General features: G+C 38.7%; 1 protein-coding gene across 1 annotated transcript in view; it reads left to right on the forward strand.

The window, feature by feature from the left end:
* Positions 1-11,562, forward strand: part of LOC128702367 (squamous cell carcinoma antigen recognized by T-cells 3) — a 32,725-nt gene extending 21,163 nt beyond the window's left edge. The window contains exons 11-14 of the mRNA XM_053796601.2: positions 4,573-4,732; positions 7,276-7,324; positions 9,657-10,019; positions 10,688-11,562. Coding sequence (XP_053652576.2) covers positions 4,573-4,732; positions 7,276-7,324; positions 9,657-10,019; positions 10,688-11,481 — 1,366 coding nt within the window. The 3' untranslated portion in view covers positions 11,482-11,562. The remainder of the gene's footprint in view (positions 1-4,572; positions 4,733-7,275; positions 7,325-9,656; positions 10,020-10,687) is intronic.
* Positions 11,563-13,426: the final 1,864 nt, after the last annotated feature.

A 13,426-nucleotide genomic window follows, 5' to 3' on the forward strand; every position in this document is an offset into this window, starting at 1 on the left:
CCCGAACATAAAAGAGAGAAGCTTACGACAGTGGCATGTACATTCACAACTTTTCCTATCATGCTTCCCCTGTCAAGAAAAGTGTTCTTATCTCCCTCTTTCTCCGTGCCCTCCACATCTGTGATCCTCAATTCCTTCCAGCAGAAATTTCCACTCTTCATAATTCGTTTTCCCGTCTTGGCTACCCTTCCCATTTCATAGACTCTGCCCTCTCACGTGCTAAACGCAATTTCTTCTCTCCCAAACTCTCTACTCCTGGGAACTCTTGTATCCTCTGCCTTCCCTACATTTCCAGTCTTTCTAATCTCAACAATTCTCTCTGTCCCTTAGACATCAAGCTTACCTTCCGCCAGACTGACACTCTTCGCACTAATCTCGTTCATACCTCTCCTCCCTCTACAGATGTTCCTGGTGTCTACTCTATTTCTTGCTCCTCCTGTCCTCTTCAATACTTCGGAGAAACTGGTCGATCTCTTTCTGACAGACTTAAGGAGCACAAAAATAGTGTTAGGCTTGCCGACACTAACAATGCTCTTTTCTGTCACGTCAGAGATCATAGCCATCCTATTGACTGGTCTTCTGCTAAAACTGTCTTCCCTACTTCCAACTCGAACAGTCGCCATCTAGTTGAATCCTCTCTAATACACAACTTTCCTTGTATGAACCTCAGCCCTGGCTTCATCTCTGTAGATGCCTTCCTCTCCCACTACATTGTAAAATGCTCCAAACTTCAGAACACCCGTGACTTAACCTAACTCCTTATTTTTTCTTTTTCTTCTTCTTCTTCTCCCTCTTCCCCTTTCCTCTTTCCTTTTCTTCTCTGGGTTGTCTTTCTCTCTTCTGTCTCGTGTTTCTGTTTCTTCTTCATTTATTTCCCACTTCCCCTTTCATGCACCTCTGTGCGCTTGCTCTCCCTCAGTGGGCACCTAGCTCTCTTGCAGTGCTCCCCTTCCTTTGTATTTGACTGGCTCGTCCTCTTTATTTCCCACTTCTACCACTACCACTACTTCTACCTCTACTACTACTACTACTACTACTACTACTACTACTACTACTACTATTACTACTACAACTACTGATGAAATTAAGACACATGTGCGGCGTCTGGTTGTCTTTGTTGTGGGCGTTTCGCCATCCAGTGGCTGGCTGGATGGCGAAACGTCTACAATAGGGATGCCCGGGTGTTGCACATGTGTCTTAATTTCATCTTGTCGGTATTATATACCATTCTTGTACTACTGCTACTACCACCATCACCTCTTCCTGCCTATATATAGCCGTCCTACTCCACTTCTGGTTAGTGTGACTTTGTCAATGGTCCAAGTCGGACCGAAACGTCGTCGTAAGCTTCTCTCTTTTATGTGCGGGTTATTTGTGTATCGTTCCAGTCACGGTATTGTGCCTTTTTTTGTTATTTATTGTTGAAGATGATCTTGCAGCTCATCAGTGGTTAGTTCTTTGTTGTCCTCCTCCACCAACTCTTCCACATCCTCCCCACTAACCTCCAATCCCAAGGACTTCTCCAATACCACAATGGATTCCACAACTGGCATACGCTTCTCAGGGTTAGCCCCAAACCCTTTAAAATCCCTTTCTTCTACACACTGTGGCCACAGTTTCTTCCAAGCAGAGTTCAAGGTCCTCTTAGTCACTCCCTCCCCAGCCTTACCTATAAGGTTTACACAACTGAGGATACTAAAGTGATTTTTCCAAAACTCTTAGAGTCAATCGAGTGTCTGAGGTCACTTCAAAGCGCTTTTGAAATATAGCTTTTGTGTAGAGTTTTTTGAAGTTTGAAATGACCTGCTGGTCCATGGGCTGCAGGAGAGGGGTGGTATTAGGAGGCAAAAACTTGACCTTAATGAAGCTCATGTCTCCAGAAAGTCGCTCTGCCAAGTCTGAAGGATGACCAGGAGCATTGTCTAATACCAGGAGGCACTTAAGGTCTAATTTCTTTTCCATTGGGTAATTTTTCACAGTGGGGGCAAATGCATGGTGTAACCAGTCATAGAAAAAGTCCCTAGTGACCCATGCTTTACTGTTTGCCCTCCACAGCACACACAAATTAGCCTTGAGGACATTGTTTTGCCTGAACACACTGGGAGTTTCAGAGTGATACACCAATAAACGCTTCACTTTGCAATCACTACTAGCATTAGCACACATCAAAAGAGTAAGCCTGTCTTTCATAGGCTTATGTCCTGGGAGTGCCTTTTCCTCCTGAGTAATGTAGGTCCTGCTTGGCATTTTCTTCCAAAACAGGCCTGTTTCGTCGCAATTAAACACTTGTTCATGTTTCAATTCTTCACTGTCTATGTACTCCTTGAATTCCTTCACATATTTTTCAGCTGCTTTTTGGTCCGAACTGGCAGCCTCACCATGCCTTATCACACTATGTATGCCACTACGATTCTTAAATCTCTCAAACCAACCTTTGCTGGCCTTAAATTCACTCACATCACCACTAGTTGCAGGCATTTTTCTAACTAAATCGTCATGCAACTTCCTAGCCTTTTCACATGTGATCGCTTGAGAGATGCTATCTCCTGCTAAGTGTTTTTCGTTTATCCACACCAATAACAGTCTCTCAACATCTTCTATCACTTGCGATCACTGTTTTGAAAACAAACTTGCACCTTTTGCAAGAACAGCTTCCTTGATTGACGTATTGTTGGCCAAGATAGTAGAGATGGTTGATTGGGGTTTGGTATACAACCTGGCCAGCTCCGAGACACGCACTCCACTTTCATACTTAGCAATTATCTCTTTCTTCATTTCCATAGTAATTTTCACCCTTTTTACCACAGGGTTGGCACTAGAAGCTTTCTTGGGGCCCATGGTGACTTATTTTGCAGTTACAAGCACTAAAAACACTGTGATAATATGAAATGTACCGAATGTATTCTTAGATGCGACTGCACTGGCTGGCTTGTTAACACTGGCACCCACGAGGCAGCTGAGGCCACACATGGGACGCGTCCCGGACGAATCACTTAAGGCGAGTTTTTTATCGTGAGGCGAGGCAAAAATTTTGCGTTCAAATGCTTCATATGGTGGATTTAACGTAACGCGATGCATTCGTACGGCGGTGGTCCACTGTACTGCATTTTGTTACATGAGACACCATTAAATTTGACACCCGGATTTCAGGGAAAGTTTTTGCCAAAAAATTTTGTTGTTTATATTGTCACACATGTACTCTTCTGTAGCACTTAGCACAGTTACATGGCACTTAAAGAGTTTTTTTTTTTTGGGGGGGGGGTTATCGCTTCTTATGTGACTGATTTTATTATTTTTTTTATTATCACACTGGCCGATTCCCACCAAGGCAGGGTGGCCCGAAAAAGAAAAACTTTCACCATCATTCACTCCATCACTGTCTTGCCAGAAGGGTGCTTTACACTACAGTTTTTAAACTGCAACATTAACACCCCTCCTTCAGAGTGCAGGCACTGTACTTCCCATCTCCAGGACTCAAGTCCGGCCTGCCGGTTTCCCTGAACCCCTTCATAAATGCTACTTTGCTCACACTCCAACAGCATGTCAAGTATTAAAATCTATTTGTCTCCATTCACTCCTATCAAACACGCTCACGCATGCCTGCTGGAAGTCCAAGCCCCTCGCACACAAAACCTCCTTTACCCCCTCCCTCCAACCTTTCCTAGGCCGACCCCTACCCCGCCTTCCTTCCACTACAGACTGATACACTCTTGAAGTCATTCTGTCTCACTCCATTCTCTCTACATATCCGAACCACCTCAACAACCCTTCCTCAGCCCTCTGGACAACAGTTTTGGTAATCCCGCACCTCCTCCTAACTTCCAAACTACGAATTCTCTGCATTATATTCACACCACACATTGCCCTCAGACATGACATCTCCACTGCCTCCAGCTTTCTCCTCGCTGCAACATTCATCACCCATGCTTCACACCCATATAAGAGCGTTGGTAAAACTATACTCTCATACATTCCCCTCTTTGCCTCCAAGGACAAAGTTCTTTGTCTCCACAGACTCCTAAGTGCACCACTCACCCTTTTCCCCTCATCAATTCTATGATTTACCTCATCTTTCATAGACCCATCCGCTGACACGTCCACTCCTAAATATCTGAATACATTCACCTCCTCCATACTCTCTCCCTGCAATCTGATATCCAATCTTTCATCACCTAATCTTTTTGTTATCCTCATAACCTTACTCTTTCCTGTATTCACTTTTAATTTTCTTCTTTTGCATACCCTACAAAATTCATCCACCAATCTCTGCAACTTCTCTTCAGAATCTCCCAAGAGCACAGTGTCATCAGCAAAGAGCAACTGTGACAATTCCCACTTTATGTGTGATTCTTTATCTTTTAACTCCACGCCTCTTGCCAATACCCTCGCATTTACTTCTCTTACAACCCCATCTATAAATATATTAAACAATCACGGTGACATCACACATCCTTATCTGAGGCCTACTTTTACTGGGAAATAATTTCCCTCTTTCCTACATACTCTAACTTGAGCCTCATTATCCTGATATGGACATATTTTACATTATTGTAAATTTCTTTAATTTAATAGGTTGGCTATTGTAAATAAGAAGAGAGCAGAAGATGCTGCAAAATTAGAAGCAGAAAAGCAAGCTGAGAATGAAATAAGCCAAGGAAAGACACAAAAAGAGAAAATAAATAGAAAAGAGAGGAATAAACCAAACAGAGCTAAAAATAGTCGTCAGTCACAGGTAAGATGTCATTGGTGTATGCTTATTATTATGAGCCCAAAGTAGAAGAGCAGAAGTGCTCCATCTAAATGATGTTTCAAATATTAGAGCTTGTAGTAGTAGTCCCTCTATATCCATGACTTCTCTTGGATAATATCCCAGTGCCATTCCATTATACAGGTGTACCTCACAGGCACTTCACTTTAGAGCGCTTTACTAATACACCACTTTTTATTTATTTATTTTTTTGTAACACATTGGCCATTTCCCACTGAGGCAGGGTGACCCATAAAGAAAGAAAAACTCAGAAAGAAAGAAAAAAGCTTCATCATCATTCAACACTTTCACTATCACTCATACATAATTACTGTCTTTGTAATGATTATTTATATCCATTTATATTCATGTCTATTATTTTTGGCCACCATTTTGTTACCTGCACTCTGTTTACAGCATTTGTACACTTTGTGTCTCAGTGTTGTATTCTGGCAATTTTCAGAATTTTTCAAACATTTTACTTTTATTATTGTTATTTTTGTAATTTTTAATTACAGTACAATGGCCTCTTAAGTTTAATGCTAGTGAAAAGAGTTGCAAGCCTCTTACTGTAAATCAAAAGCTACAGATGATCAAGCTTGGTGAGAAAGGCATGTTGAATGCTGAGATAGTGTAAACATGTTTTTAGGCTTTTATATGCACTGGCAATAAAAAAATAAGACTGTGATTCACTTTACAGCAATATTTGATTTACGGCAGTGCTATGGAACCTAACCCGCCACATTAGTGAGTTATGCCTATACACTATTTTATGACTTCTACGCCTGTTGTGTTTTTGCTTCTTTCCAACAATGATGCTTTCTTGATTCAGTAAATGAACCAAGGTGTTATGGCCACATTCAACGCTTATTTTTTAAAAATAATTTTCCAATTTACCTGAGACTGATACTGAAGGTAGGCCAAGAATTTAGAAGTTATGGAAAAAATATATAACATCTCTTAATGGTTCCAGGAGTCATTGCCTTTGAGTAGGCCTCCTTAACCCTTTGAGGGTCGACAGGCCCTCTCCGAAACTCGTTCTCAGGGTCGGCCAAATTTAAAAAAAAAAAAAATTATTTTCTCTTATGAAAAGATAGAGAATCTTTTCCCGATCATAAAGACACCAAAAGTTTGAAATTTGATAGAAAACTTACGGAATTATGCTCTCGCAAAGTTAGCAGTCTCGGCGATGTTTACGCATCGGCGATTTTGCCCACTTTGAGCCCCATTTTCGGCCAATTTCACTGTACTAGTCGACAAAAAACATGAATATTTCGCTAGAACTCCATTTTTTCTATCGAATGGGTGCAAGAAACCACCCATTTATGAAATTCAACTATCCAGTACAGTGGTCAGAATTTAGCAATTTTGCCAATTTCACACAAATTTCAAAAGATGCCAATTTCCGAATAGGGTCCAGAATAAACAAGAAAGACATTCCTGGCACTAAAATGACATTTCCTCTAGTCATTAGTCACGTCTCAAGGCCCCTCTTATATTCTTTTGCTTTCCACTTTGAATTTTTATTCTCACAAAAAATATAAGATTTACTGTTATGCAGACTACTGCATTAGTGTAAAAAATGGTATACATATTATTGGTGCACTTGTGAAAGAATATTAGACTCACCAGTTGATGTGTATTGCACGCTTGGCACGATTTGTTTACTTTTGAAGTTTGGTAAAAATCGAACATTTCTGCTACTTTGAGCTCAATTTCAAGGCACCTTTCATTGTAAAACCAGTCAAAATCATCTCAATTTCTGTAATATGTCTTCCATTCTATAAAATGAGACCAAGAAAACTAGAATACAACAATAAATACCATACGAAAATACACTGCAAAGTCGCTGATTTATTCCAAAAAAATGGTCAAAGTTTTTTTTTTCTCATTATGCACTGTGTGCTGCAGGATTTTTTTTAGACTGTGCACACTGACCACATAGACCCATTCTTTCATATGAAGGCCTACCAGCTTTCTCCCACTAGATTTGAGGCCGCTAGAATTTATGCGTACTAGTACGTCAAAAACCCCTACGCGTAAGACGTACTAGTACGACCAAAACCCTCAAAGGGTTAATTGAAAGGAAATATGACAGGAATAAGAATTAGTAAGAAACCTACTTCAAGGAGGTGGCCTTTATGCTGGTGAAGAACTCTTGATCCAAATAATTAAAGGTACTCAGACCTGGTTACCTTCCCTTATCTAGGCTTTGTAGGGCCCTTGCAGGTATGGCATTTCCCCATGAATATTATAATAATAAACAAAGTCAAGAGAAGTGAATACTCATTGTAGAGGAAGGAAAGTAAGAATTATCTGCTAATTTTTGTTTCGTCTTTTTTAACTGGTGCATTAAAAAATAAAATAGCAAATTACTGGTGGAAATGTGGTCACTATATAAACATAAATTTTGCATAAAGCAAGGGTAAACCTGTAATTTACTCCCACTTATTTCATGCTTTGTACAAAAATTACAATAATTCTCAAATTAGGAGAATAAAGGAGAATTTTCACTATTTTATTTACAGGGCATTGGAGTATTTAAAGTTCCTCTTCCAGTCATTAAAGGATCCAAAGGTAATGTGTCAGAATATCTAATATTACACACTTCTTGATGAATTATTCTAAATTCTAACTGATCTATAAGTATAGAGCGTATATTATACATTAATTAAAGTGGATGTCAAAATTTAATACTTTTTTGGTCAAGTATAATATGCCTTTAATTTAACTAGAGATAATTTTAAAAGTTCTACTCTCTCAAATTGGACTACAGGACATCATACCATATACAACATGGGTAATCAAGTGCCTTATAAAAAATTTGGCAAGTTCTCTTAAATTTATTGTCAGATGCACAGTGCAAACAACACAATATATGCAGGTACTACTTTGGGTCTCTTGTGTCAGAGCTGTTTTATGGTTATATTAATAGTATCTATACCTTCATTTGATATTCATATACTATATTTTCTGTCATTAATTTTTTATGAAAACCTGGCATTGAATTATAATTCAGGGTACCCCTGAGCATGAATTTAATCTTCATAAGATATAAATTACAGTGGAACCTAGGTTTTTGTTTGCCCTGGTTTTCGTCAAATTCAGTTTTCGACTTTTTTTTGTAAAAATTTTGTCCCAGTTTTCATTTATCACCTCGGTTTTCTTCCGCCATACAGAATGTGTCTGCCTGCCCGCGCCCACACAAAGCATCCCACGCACACGTTCTGAGTCAGTCTTGCTTTGTTTCTTGTCGAGTGAACATTACCCTGCATTTTCATACGAAACATTTTATAATAATCCATTTTTTTGTGTGCTTGTTTATTGAGTGTGACTGTTAAATAAGCCACCATGGGGCCAAAGAAAGCTCCAAGTGCCAGCCCTTTGATAAAGAAGGTGAGAAATTGTGGCCAGAATTTGTCCAAGAGAAGGATTTTGAAAGGTTTGAGGCTGACCCTGACAACCCTATGCCTGTTATGGAATCTATTGTCACTTTGGGGAAGTCCATGGGATTGGATGTAAGTGGCCAGGATGTGGAAGAGTTGGTGGATGACCACAGGGAAGAGCTAACTACCAAAGAGCTGCAGTGCCTTCAACTGGAACAGCAACAGATCGCAGCTGAGGAGACTGCTTCAGAGGAGGAGGTAGAGAGAGGGGAGAATGTGCCTTCTTCAGTGATTAAGGACATGTGTGCAAAGTGGAGTGTGTTGCAAAGGTTTGTGAAGAAATATCACCCTAACAAAGCTGTTGCAAGCTGTGTCTACAACATGTTCAATGACAATGCCCTGTCCCATTTTAGGCAAATCTTAGAGATGCCAGAAACAAATCTCTCTGGGCTGATTTTTTGTGTGACAGGGGGTCCAGTGACTCAAGCTGGTCCTAGTGCCAGTAAAAGACAAAGAAGAGAAGTAACCCCAGATAGGGACTTGATACCTGAAGTCCTTATAGAAGGGGATTTCCCTTCCAAACACTAACCTCTCCTCCCTCTCCCCTCCCCGCTGTCTTCCACATGCCAACAAGAGTCTTCAATAAAGGTAAAAGTTATGTTAAATGTTCATTTATCCATTTCATTTGTCCTTTATATTTATTTCTCATTGTTTTCTGTACTAACAAAAGTATTAACAAAAATGTATTTTTTGTTAATACTTTTGGGTGTCTGGAATGGATTAATTGGATTTACATTATTTCTCATGGGGAAATATTGCTTCAGTTTTCATCAAATTCGGTTTTCATCAGACTTTTTGGAATGAGTTAAAGACAAAAACCGAGGTTTCACTGTTCTTTAATATCATGACTACTGTATTACTGTGTTTCATAAATGGTATACCATTCAAATATAAAATTACATACAGTAGTAACTTGCACATAACCTAAATGACTATCTTAGATTGTTTACAGTACTGTGAGGAATATGATAAAGAAAATATTAACATAGAAGTACAAAAGTATCATTAACCCTTAAACTGTCCGAACATAGATCTACGTTCACATGCGTTGTGCTCCAAAAGCAAATCTACGTTTTTTTACATTTTTCAAATATAACAAAAAAAAAAGTAGATCAAAGTTTTTTTACATGCTTTCAAATGTTGAAAAAATGTAGATCTATGTTTGGACAGTTTAATGGTTAATCAAAAGAATAATTAATGGATGTTACTGGATTAAAGTGTGTGGAAGCATATAAGAAATAAAAAGTTAAACTGTAAAGATTCAGAAATGAATGCCAAATGCAAGATGGATAGAGAAACTTTAGTTGACTTTGTAAAAACCAAAAGGGTATTTTGTATTGGCATAATTAAATTCAGATATTTTGGCACTCAGTTTATGCTTACTATTAGATATGCTACTGCTTGTTATGTTTCTGATTAAATGTCGGTATCATTTTTCTTTCCTTTTCTTACACCGCCTCCAGGCTTCAAGGATGAAGTTACACCATCTCCAGGCTTCAAGGGTGAGAATGCACCACCTCCAGGCTTCAAGGGTGAGATTACACCACCTCCAGGCTTCAAGGGTGAAAATGCACCACCTCCAGGCTTCAAGGGTGAGATTACACCACCTCCAGGCTTCAAGGGTGAGGTTGCACCACCTCCAGGCTTCATAGGTGATGTTCCACCACCTTCAGGTTTTAAGGATGATGATATTCCACCTCCTGGCTTCAAGGATGATGTAGAACCTCCTCCAGGCTTTCAGGCTCAAGTATCTGACTCATCTAATGCTTCTAAAAGACAAGCAGAGGATTCAGAAGATGATAAACCACAAATAAAGAAAATAAAGAGTAAGTTTTATGGCCTGTTGTGTAGCATCAGTACAGTAGTTGAAAGAAAAGTAGGCAATGTTATTTTTTCCTGAGAACTAAGATACAACTAGATTTGAACCAAAAAACCATCAAAGGCCATTTATTTTTTTTGTTGAAAGTACAGAGAAGCTCAACACACACCTTTATGTTTTGTTACAATAATTTATTCTGAAATTTATATGCTTTACATAAACAGTCATTACTTCCCTGATCATTCCTTACATCTACTACTTACTTTACTGACTTAGGAAGTTGCTATACTTGCTTTACATTTAAAGCTTGTTATATAATATTGAAAATATTACATAGAATATTTTAGCTCTTTCAATGACTTAGCTGTTGCAGTAATAGGGATTTCAACCAGTAGGTGATCTGTCTAATTATTGTAATATAAGACAACCAATCAGTGATGCTATATATAGCTGTTATAATGCAAGTAAGTTAAATTACTGTAATGAATAAATAAATAACTATTTATTTATTAATTACAGGGGCAGTTTTATTCATAAATATAAATTGTAGAGTAGCAAGAGGTTAGTAACCCTTTCTCCAGTCATATCCTACCCTGCCTCGGTGGGATACGACCAGTTTGTTCAAAGAAGAAGAAGAAATTGTATAATATAGCTTTCTTATACTTTTTGTTTCAGTTGAGCAGCAGTATGGAGTTCTCACAGAGCTAGATCCAAAAGATGAATTATGTACAGTCTTCCTTAGCAATTTGGAATTCACTGTTGGGAAGGAAGATATAGTAACTATATTCAGTAATTGTGGTGAAATAGCAGACTTCAGACTGGTTAAAGACTTCAAATGTCGGAGTAAAGGCTTTGGTTATCTTGTTTTCAAAACACACGATGCTGCTGTAAAAAGTTTAGAGCTTGATCGAACTCTCATTAATGGCCGACCAGTCTTTGTTTCTCCTTATGACCCTGGGAACCATGGTAAAAAATTCAGATATTCAACAGGTGAGGAAAAGGACAAGTTATTTGTAAGAGGGTTACCATTTTCTATGACAGAAAATGAAATAAGAGAAATCTTTCAACCCCATGGTGAAATTAAGGCTCTGCGGCTGGTCACTTTCCGAAATGGCCACTCAAAAGGTACTTGTTATATAGACTACCATGATGCTACTACAGCAGAAAAAGTGCAGAAAGCTATGAATGGGATAGAAGTAGGAGGAAAGACAATTTCAGTGCTCATTAGTGACCCCTCTGTCAAAAAGAACCCATCTAATCAAGAAAAAATGTTAGATGAGGGAATTTTGGGTGGTGGTAACAAAGGTAAAAAGGCTTTTGGCAGCCGGGGTAAAGGTATGTTCAGTTTGATGCCAAGAGCGCTTTTACGTGCTCATACAGCTGCAGGTTCTTCAGAGACTCCAGCAACAGAAACTTCAGAAACAAAATTGAGCAATGAGGACTTTCGAAATATGCTTTTGAAGAAATGAACTGAAATTATTTTTTGTAATTTGACAAGAAATTATTGTTTATTTTAAACAGTATAAACACATTAAAAGGCTGAGTGATAATGCAACCGTTTCATTTAAACATTTTGAAGAAAAACTAACATGTTAAAAATGTTTTATATTGACTTTGATGGTAATAGTACTGCATATATAGGTAGTAGGTTGGTAGACAGCAACCACCCAGGGAAGTACTACCGTCCTGCCAGATGACTGTGAAACAGAAACCTGTAACTGTTTTGCATGATGGTAGGATTGCTGGTTTCTTTTTCTGTCTCATAAACACGCTAGATAACAGGGATATCTTGCTACTCCTACTAACACTTTGGTCACACTTCACAGACACGCACATGCATATATATATACATACATCTAGGTTTTTCTCCTTTTTCTAAATAGCTCTTGTTCTTCTTTATTTCTTCTATTGTCCATGGGGAAGTGGAAAAGAATCTTTCCTCCGTAAGCCATGCGTGTCGTATGAGGCGACTAAAATGCCGAAAGCAATGGGCTAGTAACCCCTTCTCCTGTAGACATTTACTAAAAAAGAATAAGAAGAAAAACTTTATAAAACTGGGATGCTTAAATGTGCGTGGATGTAGTGCGGATGACAAGAAACAGATGATTGCTGATGTTATGAATGAAAAGAAGTTGGATGTCCTGGCCCTAAGCGAAACAAAGCTGAAAGGGGTAGGGGGAGTTTCAGTGGGGGGAAATAAATGGGATTAAATCTGGAGTATCTGAGAGAGTTAGAGCAAAGGAAGGGGTAGCAGTAATGTTGAAGGATCAGTTATGGAAGGAGAAAAGAGAATATGAATGTGTAAATTCAAGAATTATGTGGATTAAAGTAAAGGTTGGATGCGAGAAGTGGGTCATAATAAGCGTGTATGCACCTGGAGAAGAGAGGAATGCAGAGGAGAGAGAGAGATTTTGGGAGATGTTAAGTGAATGTATAGGAGCCTTTGAACCAAGTGAGAGAGTAATTGTGGTAGGGGACCTGAATGCTAAAGTAGGAGAAACTTTTAGAGAGGGTGTGGTAGGTAAGTTTGGGGTGCCAGGTGTAAATGATAATGGGAGCCCTTTGATTGAACTTTGTATAGAAAGGGGTTTAGTTATAGGTAATACATATTTTAAGAAAAAGAGGATAAATAAGTATACAAGATATGATGTAGGGTGAAATGACAGTAGTTTGTTGGATTATGTGTTGGTAGATAAAAGACTGTTGAGTAGACTTCAGGATGTACATGTTTATAGAGGGGCCACAGGTATATCAGATCACTTTCTAGTTGTACCTACACTGAGAGTAAAAGGTAGATGGGATACAAGGAGAATAGAAGTATCAGGGAAGAGAGAGGTGAAGGTTTATAAACTAAAAGAGGAGGCAGTTAGGGTAAGATATAAACAGCTATTGGAGGATAGATGGGCTAATGAGAGCATAGGCAATGGGGTCGAAGAGGTATGGGGTAGGTTTAAAAATGTAGTGTTAGAGTGTTCAGCAGAAGTTTGTGGTTACAGGAAAGTGGGTGCGGGAGGGAAGAGGAGCGATTGGTGGAATGATGATGTAAAGAGAGTAGTAAGGGAAAAAAAGTTAGCATATGAGAAGTTTTTACAAAGTAGAAGTGATGCAAGGAGGGAAGAGTATATGGAGAAAAAGAGAGAGGTTAAGAGAGTGGTGAAGCAATGTAAAAAGAGAGCAAATGAGAGAGTGGGTGAGATGTTATCAACAAATTTTGTTGAAAATAAGAAAAAGTTTTGGAGTGAGATTAACAAGTTAAGAAAGCCTAGAGAACAAATGGATTTGTCAGTTAAAAATAGGAGAGGAGAGTTATTAAATGGAGAGTTAGAGGTATTGGGAAGATGGAGGGAATATTTTGAGGAATTGTTAAATGTTGATGAAGATAGGGAAGCTGTGATTTCGTGTATAGGACAAGGA

Source organism: Cherax quadricarinatus, chromosome 80 (genome assembly GCF_038502225.1).
Source record: "Cherax quadricarinatus isolate ZL_2023a chromosome 80, ASM3850222v1, whole genome shotgun sequence".
Classification (NCBI taxonomy): Eukaryota; Metazoa; Arthropoda; class Malacostraca; order Decapoda; family Parastacidae; genus Cherax; species Cherax quadricarinatus.